At 61.8% G+C, this 15436-nt stretch overlaps 1 protein-coding gene across 1 annotated transcript in view; it reads left to right on the top strand.

Annotated features, from left to right (window-relative positions):
- LOC131591547 (staphylococcal nuclease domain-containing protein 1-like) overlaps positions 1-15436 on the top strand; it is a 72254-nt gene that overhangs the window by 32493 nt on the left and 24325 nt on the right. Inside the window, exon 11 of the mRNA XM_058862358.1 lies at positions 13287-13376. Coding sequence (XP_058718341.1) covers positions 13287-13376 — 90 coding nt within the window. The remainder of the gene's footprint in view (positions 1-13286; positions 13377-15436) is intronic.

Here is a 15436-nt window from a genome sequence, read left to right as displayed (position 1 = left end):
CTCCGCACTCAGCGAGCATGAAAGATTAACGAGGAACAAAGCCGTGAACTCATCCGGAGCCGCTGCCGCTCACTCCCAGCTCCGGGGATCGCTTCATCCCGGGCTTGTGGAACACAGCGGGCTCCGAGCGCTCCGCACGCGACTTTAATGGATTCTAAATATTGGCAGAGCCGCAGAGGAGGCGCGGGGGCAGCGGAGTTCCCGGATCAATATTTAATGGGAGCCGCAGTCAGAATGTGCCGGGAGCCCGGGATGTGCCCTGCGGGCAGCAAGAGCTGCGATTCCCTCGATTCCCCAGCAGCTGCCGGAGTCCTCCCCGCTGGAGAAGCGGCTCTGGAAGCGGGGTTGGATCCCGGGCAGCGCAGGGAGCTCGGATCCGCCGGGGGGGACCCGGGGATGGGTCCGGAGCCGCCCCCCGGAGCTCCCAGGCCCGCTCCGGCTGGGATTCATTTGCGAGCTGGCACAGCTGGGCTCCTGAATGGATTGATTTCAGCTGCTGGCATCCCGGGAAATCGCTCACGGCCCAGGGAGCAGCGGCGGAACGGGAGCGGCCCCCGGGCGGGAGCGGCAGCAGGAGCGGGGCTGGTGCCGGAGCAGCCGGGCAGGAGCCGGGCAGGAGCTTTAGGAGCTTTGCCAGCGATTACGGAGCAGCTTTTCCATGAGGCTGCGGCCCCGCTCAGCCCATCTGCTGCTGGATCCGCCGCTGGCAGGAGCGGCCCCCGGAGACCCGGCTGTGCCAGATCCTTCCCCAGCCGCCTCCTCCCGCCAGGCGCTCGCGTTCCGCTCCGCAAGCCCTGCCCGCTGTTGTGACACCGATGCTCCGAGGGGATCCCGGCACCTGCCAGCTCACATTCCCGGGAATGCTGCTCCGGGAGCCGCTCCAGAGCTTTGCTCCGTGCCCAGCCCCGGCTGTTTCTCGCTCCGCTGGACGAGCGTGGAAACGCCGCCGGGAGAGCGGAGCTTTGACCTTCTGAGCTCCTCGGGAGCTGCCGGAATTCCTCAGCGCACGGAAAATTGCGCTGAATTGGAGCAGAGCCTCGGCGCTGGCACAGAGCTGAGCTCTGCAATTAACGCTCCGGCCCTCGTGCCTCGGGAATCGATCCCTGGGTTTAGTGTGGGATGAGCCTGCGCTGGCTCCGTTCCCGGCTCCCGGCTCGGGAGCTTCTGCTCCGTGTGGGACGAGGGGGCAGAGCCGGGCCCACGGTGCCGGCACCCCCGGGCAGGACAGGGCGGCTCCAGCCCCAGAGCCCCAGGGCTCCCATCCCGGTTCCGTTCTGCTCCCGGTTCAGAGCGGTCCCAGCCGGGCCAGGGCTCCATGTTTATCCCAGGGCTCCGTGTTTGGTCCAGGGCTCCATGTTCATCCCAGGGCTCCCATCCCGGTTCCGTTCTGCTCCCAGTTCAGAGCGGTCCCAGCCGGGCCAGGGCTCTGTGTTCGTCCCAGGGCTCCGTGTTTATCCCAGGGCTCCGTGTTCATCCCAGAGCTCTCTGTGTTTATCCCAGGGCTCCGTGTTGATCCCAGAGCTCCGTGTTTATCCCAGGGCTCCGTGTTCGTCCCAGGGCTCCGTGTTCATCCCAGGGCTCCGTGTTCATCCCAGAGCTCCGTGTTCATCCCAGAGCTCCGTGTTCATCCCAGGGCTCCGTGTTTATCCCAGGGCTCCGTGTTTATCCCAGGGCTCTGTGTTTGTTCATCCCAGGGCTCCGTGTTTATCCCAGGGCTCTGTGTTCATCCCAGGGCTCTGTGTTTGTTCATCCCAGGGCTCCGTGTTTATCCCAGGGCTCCGTGTTCATCCCAGGGCTCCGTGTTTGTTCATCCCAGGGCTCCCATCCCTCCCCGCTCGGAGCCTCCCCAGCCCCAGCAGTGCCGGGGGGTTTGATCCAAACACCCCCATTCCTGCAGCTCCCAGGATCGGGAATCATGAATATTCCCCCTCCGTTAGCACCGGCTGCGGTTGGTGCCAGACGTTTGGAGACGTGAGGGATGGATGGGATGGAGCGGGGATGGATTGGGAACGGCCCCTCCCCGGCTCCAGTTCCTGTGCTCCGGTGGCACCGGGCACCCCTGGGGACACCGGGGGCACCTCAGAACCTCCCAAAATTCCCAGAGCAAGCGGCAGAGCCGTGGGGAGCCTTGGGAAGGATTTTCCATGGAGGAGCTGCCCTGGATCTGCAGGGCCTGGCGGTGGGAAAGGTCCCACCCGGCACGGCCCCGGTGTCACCGTGGTGTCCTGGAGGTGACCTGAGATGTGCCAGGGGCTGGGGCTGGGCTGGGATCCTGGATCCATCCCTGGATCCATCCCTGGATCCATCCTGCCTGTGCTGGGATCCTGGATCCATCCCTGGATCCATCCTGCCTGTGCTGGGATCCTGGATCCATCCCTGGATCCATCCTGGCTGTTCTGGGATCCTGGATCCATCCCTGGATCCATCCTGGCTGTGCTGGGATCCTGGATCCATCCCGGCTGTGCTGGGATCCTGGATCCATCCCTGGATCCATCCTGCCTGTGCTGGGATCCTGGATCCATCCCTGGATCCATCCCTGGATCCATCCTGGCTGTTTTGGGATCCTGGATCCATCCCTGGATCCATCCTTCCTGTGCTGGGATCCTGGATCCATCCCTGGATCCATCCTGGCTGTTCTGGGATCCTGGATCCATCCCTGGATCCATCCTGCCTGTGCTGGGATCCTGGATCCATCCCTGGATCCATCCCTGGATCCGTCCCTGGATCCATCCCTGGATCCATCCTGCCTGTGCTGGGATCCTGGATCCATCGGCACAGTTCAGCTCCTGGGACTGCTGAGGGGGTCTGAGGGTGTCCTGTGGCAGGGCTGGGGTGACAGTGACAGTGATGGTGACAGTGACAATGACAGTGACAGTGATGGTGACAGTGACAATGACAGTGCCAGTGACAGTGATGGTGACAGTGCCTGTGACAGTGCCAGTGATGGTGACAATGCCAGTGACAGTGACAATGCCAGTGCTGGTGACAGTGCCGGTGACAATGACAGTGACAGTGCTGGTGACAGTGCCGGTGACAGTGACAGTGACATTGACAGTGGCAGTGACAATGACAATGCCAGTGCCGGTGACAGTGACAATGACAGTGCTGGTGACAGTGACAGTGATGGTGACAGTGACAGTGACGGTGACGGTGACACTGACAGTGACAGTGACAGTGACAGTGCTGGTGACAGTGACAGTGCTGGTGACAGTGACATTGACAGTGGCAGTGACAATTACAGTGACATTGACAGTGACAGTGCTGGTGACAGTGACAGTGACAATGCCAATGCCAGCTCAGTGTGTCCCTGTCCCCTGCAGAGGGGAGGCAGCTCCGCTCTCCCGAGCTCTTCCCTGGCTCCCGGCCCCGCTGTCCCACTTTTCCACAGCTGCTTCTCCTCCTTCCCGTCACGTGCGGCGGCTTTGGAGCGCTCCGGGCTGAGCTCCGGGCTGGGAGCTGGGCTGAGCTGGGATCTGAGCTGGGCTGGGAGCTGAGCTGGGAGCTGAGCTGGCATCTGAGCTGGGATCTGAGCTGGGATCTGAGCTGGGCTGGGATCAGGGCTGAGCTGGGATCTGAGCTGGGATCTGAGCTGAGCTGGGATCAGGGCTGGGAGCTGAGCTGGGATCTGAGCTGGGCTGGGATCTGAGCTGGGCTGGGATCAGGGCTGAGCTGGGATCTGAGCTGGGCTGGGAGCTGAGCTGGGATCTGAGCTGGGCTGGGAGCTGAGCTGGGCTGGGAGCTGGGCTGGGATCTGAGCTGGGATCAGGGCTGGGAGCTGAGCTGGGATCTGAGCTGGGCTGGGATCTGAGCTGGGCTGGGATCAGGGCTGAGCTGGGATCTGAGCTGGGCTGGGAGCTGAGCTGGGAGCTGAGCTGGCATCTGAGCTGGGATCTGAGCTGGGATCTGAGCTGGGCTGGGATCAGGGCTGAGCTGGGATCTGAGCTGGGCTGGGAGCTGGGCTGGGATCAGGGCTGAGCTGGGATCTGAGCTGGGCTGGGAGCTGGGCTGGGATCTGAGCTGGGAGCTGAGCTGGGCTGGGATCTGAGCTGGGATCAGGGCTGGGCTCTGGGCTGGGATCTGAGCTCTGAGCTGGGCTCTGGGCTGGGATCTGAGCTGGGCTGGGATCAGGGCTGAGCTGGGATCTGAACTGGGATCTGAGCTGAGCTGGGATCAGGGCTGGGCTCTGGGCTGGGATCTGAGCTGGGATCTGAGCTGGGCTGGGAGCTGAGCTGGGCTGGGATCTGAGCTGGGATCTGAGCTGGGATCGGAGCCTCGGGAGCCGGGAATGGGGCGGCTCTGCCCGGGGGCTCCAGGGGGGTCCCGGGGGCTCCGTGGGTTCAGCCGGGGGTGACCTGGAACCGACATCTCCCAACCATGGCAGGGGTGGGATCTGCCCCCCAATTCCAGTGCCAGGTTTGGGATCCTGGAATGCACCCCCCAATTCCAGGTGTTTGTTTGGGATCCTGGAATGTTGTACCCCAATTCCAGGTGCCAGGTTTGGGATCCTGGAATGCCGTACCCCAATTCCAGGTGCCTGGTTTGGGATCCTGGAATGCCGTACCCCAATTCCAGGTGCTGCTGAGGATCTGCATTCCCGCAGCCAAGGGAAATTCAGCCCAAATCCAATTTCCTGCTGTGATTTCCACCTTTTCCCGGGCACTTCATTGCTGAGGGGGACACAGGCTGAGGGTGGATGAATTCCAGGACAAGATTCCCGTGGCAGCGGAGCCGTGTGTCCCGTTTTTCCGGGCAGATGCCTGGAGCAGGGAACGCTCCCGGCCCTGCTGGAGATGCTGGCGCAGCTTTTCCAGGGATTTCGGCTCTCCCGGAGCTGCCGGGGAGGTCGGGCTGGGAGAGCAGCGAATTCCAGCGCCGCAGCGGGGAAATGATGGAGGGAAAAGTGCAGGGATCTGTGGAAGGAGAGGATATTTTGGGATGTCTCAATTTCCTCATCAGCCCCAGGGCTGTGGGATGATGAATCCCCCGGGAATGGGCAGAGCCAGGCTCGCTGCTCCCCCCGGTCATTCCTTGGGATTGGGGACGGAGAGGGAATTCCTCCCCTGTTCTTCCTCAGCCAGGAATGCTGGGATCACAAAATCCTGGAATGGTTTGGGAGGGAAGGGACCCCCAAACCCCCCAGTGCCCCCCACACCTCCCACTGGCCCAGGCTGCTCCAGCCCCAGGCTCCAGCCTGCCCTTGGCCACTGCCAGGGATCCAGGGGCAGCCACAGCTGCTCTGGCAATTCCAGCCCAGCCAGCAATTCCCAATTCCCAACATCCCAACATCCAGCCCTGGCCTCTGGCACTGGCAGCCATTCCCTGGCTCCTGGCCCTGCAGCCCTGTCCCAGTCCCTCTGCAGCTCTCCTGGAGCCCCTTCAGGCCCTGCAGGGGCTCTCAGCTCTCCCTGGATCCTTCTCCTCTCCAGGGGAACATTCCCAGCTCTCCTGGAGCCCCTTCAGGCCCTGCAGGGGCTCTCAGCTCTCCCTGGATCCTTCTCCTCTCCAGGGGAACATTCCCAGCTCTCCTGGAGCCCCTTCAGGGGCCCTGGAATGTTCTGGAAGCTCCCCCTGGATCCTTCCCTTCCCCAGGCTGGGGCAGTGGGAGGTGTCCCTGCCATGGCAGGGGGGCACTGGGGTCTCTCGGGGGTCCCTTCTATCCCAAACCATTCCCTGATTCCATCATTTATAACTTTATTATTTTTAGTTCTCCCTTGTGCTGAAGCAGCTCCGGTTATTTCCGTGCCGTCGCTTCCATCGTTCCCCGCCGTTCCCATTTGTCCTGCGGCGCTCCCGCTCCGGCTCCCGGCGGATCCGAGGCTCCCTGGGCCTTCCTCCCTGCCCAGGGTGATGAGGATGATGATGCAGAGGGGTCCTGGAGCCAGCAGGGAGCGGGGCTGTGGGGTCCCGATCCTGGGGGACTGCAGGGTCCCAATCCCCGCTCTGGGGGCCCCGGGGGTCCCAATCCTCACTCTGGAGGGCTCAGGGGGCTGCAGGGTCCCGATCCCTGCTCTGGGGAGCTCCAGAGGTCCTGATCCCTGCTCCCGGGGGGCTCCGGGGGTCCTGATCCCGAGGGCTCCGGGGGCTGCAGGGTCCCAATCCCGCTCTGGGGAACTCCGGGGTCCCGATCCCCGCTCCAGGGGGCTCCGGGGGTCCCGCTCCCCGCTCTGGGGGGCTGCAGGGTCCCGCTCCCTGCTCCGGGGGAGCTCCGGGGGGCTCCAGGGGTCCTGCTCCCCGCTCTGGGGGCTGCAGGGTCCCAATCCTCGCTCTGGGGGGGGCTCCGGGGGTCTCCGGGGGTCCCAATCCCGGGGGTCTCCAGGGGTCCTGATCCCAGGAGGCTCCAGGGGTCCTGCTCCCCGCTCTGGGGGCTCCGGGGTCCTGCTCCCCGCTCCGGGGGTCTCCGGAGGTCCCGCTCCCGGGGGGTTCCGGGGGTCCCGCGCCCCGCTCTGGGGGCTCCGGGGTCCTGCTCCCCGCTCCTGGGGGGTTCCGTGGGGCTCCGGGGTCCTGCTCCCCGCTCCGGGGGTCTCCGGGGGTCCCGCTCCCCGCTCCCGGGGGGCTCCGGGGGTCCTGCTCCCCACTCTGGGGGTCTCCGGGGGTCCCGCTCCCCACTCCCGGGGGTCTCCGGGGGTCCCGCTCCCCGCTCCCAGCGCTGCCGTTTCCAGCTGGCAGCTCCCGCTCTCCTCCCGCTCCTTCCGCCCCGGCGCTGGGATTTGATTAGCTCTGCTAATTACTTCACCAATAATGAGCTTCCCTAATTGCGCCGGCAGGGCCGGGGGGGGCTCTCCCCTCCTGCCGCCCCTCGGGACCCCCCGGAACCGGGGGGGAAAATCCCGGAATGCGCTCGCGGGGAGCCGGGAGCTGCTCCTGGGGGACGGGGCCGTTCCCCCCGATCCCAGCGCCCCGGAAAAGCGGGAAGCGCGTTCCTGTTCCCTCCGGGATGATCTCCGGGATGGAATTCCCAGCTGGCACATCCCAGGCGGGTTCATTCCGGGGTGAAGCGTGGAGTGACATCACTGGGGAGCCAGCGGCCCTTCCTGGGAGCCTGGGATTCCATGGATTGTTGGGAACCTGGAATTCCATGGATTCGTGAGAGCCTGGGATTCCATGGATTGTTGGGAGCCTGGGATTCCATGGATTGCTCAGAGCCTGGGATTCCATGGATTGCTCAGAGCCTGGGATTCCATGGATTGTTGGGAGCCTGGGATTCCATGGATTGCTCAGAGCCTGGGATTCCATGGATTGTTGGGAACCTGGGATTCCATGGATTCCTGGGAGCCTGGGATTCCTTCCATGGATTCCCGAGAGCCTGGAATTCCATGGATTCTTGGGAGCCTGGAATTCCATGGATTCCTGAGAGCCTGGAATTCCGTGGATTGCTGGGAGCCTGGGATTCCATGGGTTCCTGTGAGCCTGGAATTCCATGGATTGTTGGGAGCCTGTGATTCCATGGATTGCTCAGAGCCTGGGATTCCATGGATTGCTCAGAGCCTGGGATTCCATGGATTGTTGTGAGCCTGGGATTCCATGGATTCCCGAGAGCCTGGGATTCCATGGATTGCTCAGAGCCTGGGATTCCATGGATTCCTGAAAGCCTGGGATTCCATGGATTGCTCAGAGCCTGGAATTCCATGGATTCCTGGGAGCCTGGGATTCCATGGATTGTTTGGAGCCTGGGATTCCATGGATTCCTCGGAGTCTGGGATTCCATGGATTCCTCGGAGTCTGGGATTCCATGGATTCCTCAGAGTCTGGGATTCCATGGATTCCTCGGAGTCTGGGATTCCATGGATTCCTGAGAGTCTGGGATTCCATGGATTGTTTGGAGCCTGTGATTCCATGGATTCCCGGGAATCTCCGTTGCTCCGGATGGAATCCTTCTCCCACAAGGAGAATGGAGCAGGTTCCCCCCTCCCCGGGATCTCTGGGATCTCTGGAATGTGGAGCTGGATTTGCCATCCCGGCTCTGGGAGCGTTTCCAGCTGTTCCAGCTGTGCCCTCGGGAAGGGGCCGGGAGCGGGACCGGGAATGCGACATTCCATGATCAATCCCCCCCAGAATCCCGGCGGAAGCTGCTGAGGAATTCCCTGGGAACGGGGTTTTAATGAGGCCCCTCCCGGCTGTTAATTGGGCGGGAGCTGCCGGCCCTGGGGGGCTCCTGGGGGAGGAGGGAATTCCGGGAATCCCCCTCTGGAGCCGCCAACCGGAGCGTTCCCATCAAATTCGGGATGGAGATCCCGGAGCGAAGGGAGCGAAGGGAGCGCGGCCCCCCCTGCTCCGACCTCGCCGCTCACGTTAATTAAGTGAGCCTCAGATTAATTAACTTCTGAATGGCTGATGAGTCTCCCCGGCAGCCGAGGAGAGCCGGGACCGGAATTTCATGGAATTCCAGGAGCCTGGGATGGGATGGGATGGGATCCATGGGATCCATGGGATGGGATCCATGGGATGGGATGGGATCCATGGGATCCATGGGATGGGATCCATGGGATCCATGGGATGGGATCCATGGGATCCATGGGATCCATGGGATGGGATGGGATGGGATCCATGGGATGGGATCCATGGGATCCATGGGATGGGATCCATGGGATGGGATGGGATGGGATCCATGGGATGGGATGGGATCCATGGGATGGGATCCATGGGATCCATGGGATCCATGGGATGGGATGGGACCTTGGAGCCCATCCAGGACGGGCAGGGACATTTCCACCACCCCAGGCTGTTCCTGTCTGGCCTCTCCCTGAGCATTCCATGTGATTCCATGTGCTGTCCTGTGATTCCATGGATTCCTGAGAGTCTGTGATTCCATGGATTCCCGAGAGTCTGTGATTCCATGGATTGCCAGGAGTCTGTGATTCCATGGATTCCTGAGAGTCTGGGATTCCATGGATTCCCGGGAGCCTGTGACAGTGCCCACAGCTTCTGAGGTGATTCCATCCCCGGGATCCAACTCCCTCCTCGGAAAATGCCTTAAACCCAACAAAATCCCTCTCAGTGCCGGAAATTTCCGGAGTTTTCTGCCTGTGGAATTCCGTTCAGTTCCCGCTGTTCCATTGATTTTGGTGTTTGTTTGGAAAAGCTCCGAGGTTGGACCGGATTCCCGGAGCCGGGGGCTGAGGGGGCAGAGCTGGGGGCCCTGAAACCTTCCCATTATCCAGCTCCTGGCAGCGCCCGGAATTCCGGCTGGGAATTCCCGCAGGGAATTGGCACCGCAGCAGCAGCAGCAGCAGCAGCAGCAGCGGGATGGGAGCGCTGGGCCCGGAACATGCGGGGCTGCAACGGTGCCGCGGCGGGGGCTGTGCTGGTGACCCCTGCAGGGGGGGATCCCTGCGTGGGGGTGATCCCTTTTTTTGGGGTGATCCCTCTGTGGGGTGACTCCTTTTTGGGGTGACTCCTTCTTGGGGTGACTCCTCTTTTTGGGATGATCCCTTTGTGGGGTTATCCCTTTTTAAGATGATCCTTTTTGGGGGTGATCCCTTCTTGGGCTGACCCCTCTTTGGGCTGACCCCTCTTTGGGGTGATCCCTCTGTGGGGTGACCCCCTCTTTGGGGTGATCCCTTCTTGGGGTGATCCCTTCATGGAGTGACCCCTCTTTGTGGTGATCCCTCTGTGGGGTGACTCCTTAGGGTGACCTCTTTTTGGAGTGATCCCTTTGTGGGATGATCCCTTTTTGGAATGATCCCTTTTTGGAATTATCCCTTTTTGGGGTGATCCCTTTTTGGGGTGATCCCTTTTCAGGGTGATCCCTTCATGGGGTGATCCTTTCTTGGGGTGACCCCTCTTTGTGGTGATCCCTCTGTGGGGTGACTCCTTCTTAGGGTGACCTCTTTTTGGAATGATCCCTTTTTTGGGGTGATCCCTTTTTGGAATGATCCCTGTGTGGGGTGACTCCTCTTTGGGGTGATCCCTTTTTGGGGTGATCCCTTTTTGGGGTGATCCCTTTCCAGCCCGGTCCCAGTGGCTGCAGACCCCGTGGGGTTTTGGCCGGGGCTCTGGTCCTGCCTCCTTTGGGAATTCTGTGCCAGGATCTGCCGGGATCTGCCGGGATTTGCCGTCCCCTGGATCTGGGATCGGGATTTCCCAGCCTGTGCCAGGCACTGAGCTGAGCCGTAAATCTGGAGTTCGTTAACGAGGATTAATTAGTGTTGGACAGGGCTTCGGTGTCGGAGCTGTGCCGTGACCTTGGCGAGGGTGGGAGCGTCCCAGGGCCGGATCCATCGGATCCCAACGGTGCCAGGGTCCGGGAGAGATCCTGAGGGTGCTGCAGGAGAGATCCCGAGGAAGCTCTGGGAGTGATCCCGAGAGAGCTCTGTGAATGATCCCGAGGAAACTCCAGGGGAGATCCCAAGGGTGATCCAGGGGTGATCCCGAGGAAGCTCCAGGAGAGATCCCGACGGTGCTCCAGGGGTGATCCCGAGGAAGCTCCAGGGGTGATCCCGAGGAAGCTCCAGGGGTGATCCCGAGGAAGCTCCAGGGGTGATCCCGAGGAAGCTCCGGGATCCCGCGGTAGGGGCTGGAAGTCGGGAGAGGGGATCTGTGCTCCCCTGGGCAGGGGCTGAGGGAGAGGCCGGAGCTGCCTCAGTGGCTCCTCAGAGCTCTCCAGGGGCTGGAGCAGCATCTGGGATCGGCTGTGGGATCTGATGTTGATCGGCTGTGGGATCTGTGGATCAGCTGTGGATCTGCTGTGGGATCTGCTGTGGGATTGGCTGTGGATCAGCTGTGGATCAGCTGTGGGATCAGCTGTGGGATCGGCTGTGGGATTTGCTGTGGGATCTGCTGTGGATAGTCTGTGGATCTGCTGTGGGATCTACTGTGGGATCTGTGGATCAGCTGTGGGATCGGCTGTGGGATCGGCTGTGGGATCTGCTGTGGATCAGCTGTGGAATTGGCTGTGGGATCTGCTGTGGATCTGCTGTGGATCTGCTGTGGGATCAGCTGTGGGATCTGTGGATCAGCTGTGGGATCTGCTGTGGATAGTCTGTGGATCAGCTGTGGGATCAGCTGTGGGATTTGCTGTGGGATCTGCTGTGGATCTGCTGTGGGATCAGCTGTGGGATCTGTGGATCGGCTGTGGGATCGGCTGTGGGATTTGCTGTGGGATCTGCTGTGGATCTGCTGTGGGATCGGCTGTGGGATCTGTGGATCGGCTGTGGGATCGGCTGTGGGATTTGCTGTGGGATCAGCTGTGGGATTTGCTGTGGGATCTGCCGTGGGATCGGCTGTGGGATCAGCTGTGGATCTGCTGTGGGATCGGCTGTGGGGGCTGGAGATGCCAAAGTGGGGGTTGAGCCCACCCCGTGGCACCCCCTGGGTCACTTTGGGTCACTTTGTGTCTCTCTGGGTCACTTTGGGTCACTCTGGGTCACTTTGTGTCACTCTGGGTCACTTTGTGTCATTTTGGGTCACTCTGGGTTGTTTTGGGTCACTTTGGGTCACTTTGTGTCATTTTATGTCACTTTGGGTTGTTTTGTGTCTCTCTGGGTCCCTCTGGGTTGTGCTGGGTCAGTTTGGGTCACTCTGGGTTGTGCTGGATCACTCTGGGTCACTCTGGATCACTCTGGGTCACTTTGGGTCACTCTGGGTCACTTTTGTGTCACTCTGGGTCACTTTTGTGTCACTCTGGGTCTCTCTGGGTCACTCTGGATCACTCTGGGTCACTTTGTGCTGTGTTGGGTCACTTTGGGTTGTTTCGGGTCACTCTGGATCACTCTGGGTCTCTCTGGGTCACTCTGTGTCACTCTGGATCTCTCTGGGTCACTCTGGGTCACTCTGGATCACTCTGGCTTGTGCTGGATCTCGTTGGGTGCGATCCCCGTTTCCCTTGGGATTCTCCCTTTTCTCAGGGCTGGGATTCCCTGGGCAGGGCCGGGACAGCCCCGGGGTCACCCCAAATTCCATCATCCCGATCCCCCCGGAGCTGCTCCGGGATCCCGATCCCTCCTGGGGGTGATCCCGGGACCCGAGGGGTTCAGCCGAGCCAGACCTGGGGAATCCAGGGATCCCTGGGATGTGGGGCTGGGGAATCCAGGGATCCCTGGGATGTGGGGCTGGGGAATCCAGGGATCCCTGGGATGTGGGATTGGCTGATCCAGGGATCCCTGGGATGTGGGACCAGGGAATCCAGGGATCCCTGGGATGTGGGGCTGGGGAATCCAGGGATCCCTGGGATGTGGGGCCGGGGAATCCAGGGATCCCTGGGGTGTGGGATTGGCTGATCCAGGGATCCCTGGGATGTGGGGCTGGGGAATCCAGGGATTCCTGGGATGTGATTCCTGGGGAATCCAGGGATCCCTGGGATGTGGGACCAGGGAATCCAGGGATCCCTGGGATGTGGGATTGGCCGATCCAGGGATCCCTGGGATGTGGGGCCGGGGAATCCAGGGATCCCTGGGATGTGGGATTGGCTGATCCAGGGATCCCTGGGATGTGGGATTGGCTAATCCAGGGATCCCTGGGATGTGGGATTGGCCGATCCAGGGATCCCTGGGATTTGGGATTGGCCGATCCAGGGATCCCTGGGATTTGGGATTGGCCGATCCAGGGATCCCGGGGATTTGGGATTGGCCGATCCAGGGATCCCGGGGATTTGGGATTGGCCGATCCAGGGATCCCTGGGATGTGGGATTGGCCGATCCAGGGATCCCAGGGATTTGGGATTGGCCGATCCAGGGATCCCTGGGATTTGGGATTGGCCGATCCAGGGATCCCGGGGATTTGGGATTGGCTGATCCAGGGATCCCTGGGATGTGGGATTGGCCGATCCAGGGATCCCTGGGATGTGGGATTGGCTGATCCAGGGATCCCTGGGATTTGGGATTGGCCGATCCAGGGATCCTGGGGATTTGGGATTGGCCGATCCAGGGATCCCGGGGATGTGGGGCTGGGGAATCCAGGGATCCCTGGGATGTGGGATTGGCCGATCCAGGGATCCCAGGGATTTGGGATTGGCCGATCCAGGGATCCCTGGGATGTGGGATTGGTCGATCCAGGGATCCCTGGGATTTGGGATTGGCCGATCCAGGGATCCCGGGGATTTGGGATTGGCCGATCCAGGGATCCCAGGGATGTGGGATTGGCCGATCCAGGGATCCCAGGGATGTGGGATTGGCTGATCCAGAGATCCTGGGGATTTGGGATTGGCCGATCCAGGGATCCCTGGGATGTGGGATTGGCTGATCCAGGGATCCCGGGGATGTGGGATTGGCCGATCCAGGGATCCCGGGGATGTGGGATTGGCCGATCCAGGCAGGAATGGGAACGCTGAGCCGTGTCCCCTCTCCCGGCAGGACAAGAACAGGAAGCTGAGGCCCCTCTATGACATTCCCTACATGTTCGAGGCCCGGGAATTCCTGCGGAAGAAGCTCATCGGGAAGAAGGTACGGAGGGAGCCGGGAGAGGCCGGGGTGAGGCCGAGGGATGAGGGAGGCGATGGATGAGTCCCTCCGTGCTGTCCCTACGGATCCTCTCCATGGGGAATCCCGGGATCCCCTGGGGATGCTCTCCCCGTTTCCCGGGAATTCTGCCTCATTTCCCTTTGTTTTCCCGCGTTTCCCGCGGCTGGTCGGGAGCGGCGGTGGGAATGAGGGGCGCGTTAGCGCAGCCGAGCGCGATTTTCCGACGCTCATTAAACGCTCCAATCCCATCGATTCCCGTCGTGGCTGGGGCTGCTCCGCCGCCTGATCGGATCTTTCCAGCTCGGAGCCTGCCTGGGCATTCCGGAGAAAACCGGGACACGGGAAGAGAGCGGCTGGGGGGGTGTTTTTAGTGGGAATCGGGTGTGGAGGGTCTGGGGGTGCCCTGGGGTTCACGATGGGATTCTCCCGGCCCAGTTTGAGCCATTCCGGGGTTACTGGTGCCGGTTTTCCACCGCCCTGTGTTGGATCAGGGGCTGGAATTGGGGATCCCTGGATTCCGGGGTGTTCTGGGATTTGGGGAGCTCCTCCTGCCCCGGGTCCTGGCTCTGGGGGTCCTCAGGGATCCTCAGGGATCCTCAGGGATCCCATCCCTGCGCCTTGGGAGGCTCCTCACGGCCACATCCCAATGGAGCAGGATTCCCTGGAATGTCCCACCCCAGGGCAGCTCCGTGCTTGGGGCAGATCCCTCAGATCCCACTCTGGGCATGATGGGATCCCAGGAGATCCCAGGAGATCCCAGGAGATCCCAGCTCCGTGTGGCCATTCCCGGCTCCTGGGGCTGGGATTCACCAGCTGAATCCTACTGGTCTTACTGGGGTGCCGCTGTTCCAGCAGGAGCCTGCAGGGCTGGGATTTGGATCTTCCAGAGCTCTCCTGGGTCTCCTGGAGCTCTCCTGAATCTCCTGGAGCTCTCCTGGAGCTCTCCTGAATCTCCTGGAGCTCTCCTGGAGCTCTCCTGGATCTCCTGGAGCTCTCCTGGATCTCCTGGAGCTCTCCTGGATCTCCTGGATCTCCTGGAGCTCTCCTGGAGCTCTCCTGAATCTCCTGGAGCTCTCCTGGAGCTCTCCTGGAGCTCTCCTGGAGCTCTCCTGGAGCTCTCCTGGATCTCCTGGAGCTCTCCTGGATCTCCTGGATCTCCTGGAGCTCTCCTGGAGCTCTCCTGGATCTCCTGGAGCTCTCTTGGATCTCCTGGATCTCCTGGAGCTCTCCTGGAGCTCTCCTGGAGCTCTCCTGGATCTCCTGGATCTCCTGGAGCTCTCCTGGATCTCCTGGAGCTCTCCTGGATCTCCTGGATCTCCTGGATCTCCCGGAGCTCTCCTGGAGCTCCTCCTGCCTGTTCCATTCATCCCAACATTCCCGAGGGGATTCCAGCTCCGGCTGCTCCAGTTCATGACAGGAGAGCCCAAAACCCACCCTGGCTTTCATCCCAAAATTCCTCTGCCGGATTCCTCCCCGTTCCATCCTGTTGGAACACTGGCTCAGCCGTGACTTCCCGCAGTAATTCCCTCTGGAAAGCAGCGATCCCGTCGTGGCTGCCACGGCTCCGTCTCCCTCAGATCCTGCTGGGAGAGGAGCCGGGCTGTGGGAATGCAGCTCTGGATTCCCTGGGAAGAGACGGAACGTGTTCCCCCTCCTGCCCTCTCATTCCCGAGCCGCGGGAATTTTCCAGCCTGGGCTTTCCATGGCACACGAGGACTGCCTTTGGGGTTTTTGGCTCTCCCCGTGTCCTTCCCAGCCGCTGGAATTTGCCCGGGAGCCAGGCCCAGGCCGCCATGGATCTGTGGGATCCATCGGAGCGTGTCGGGAAGGAGCGGCTCCTCCGCCCATCGACCGCGCTCCGCCGGGGAGCAGCTCCGGATAATTGCACCGGGCGGGGGAGATGGATTGCAGCTCTTCCCTAATTAACTCCGGGATTAATCGCTGGGATGGAGGGCGCTGGCAAGGGAGAGCTCCGGGATGGAAATTCCCTGGGCATGGAAGCGATGCCGCCCTGCCCGGGGGAGAGAAAGGAGGGGATCCCT

This window comes from Poecile atricapillus, chromosome W, assembly GCF_030490865.1.
Source record: "Poecile atricapillus isolate bPoeAtr1 chromosome W, bPoeAtr1.hap1, whole genome shotgun sequence".
Lineage (NCBI taxonomy): Eukaryota > Metazoa > Chordata > Aves > Passeriformes > Paridae > Poecile > Poecile atricapillus.
Note: the sequence above shows the minus strand (reverse complement) of the source record. Positions and strands in the feature narration are given on the sequence as shown.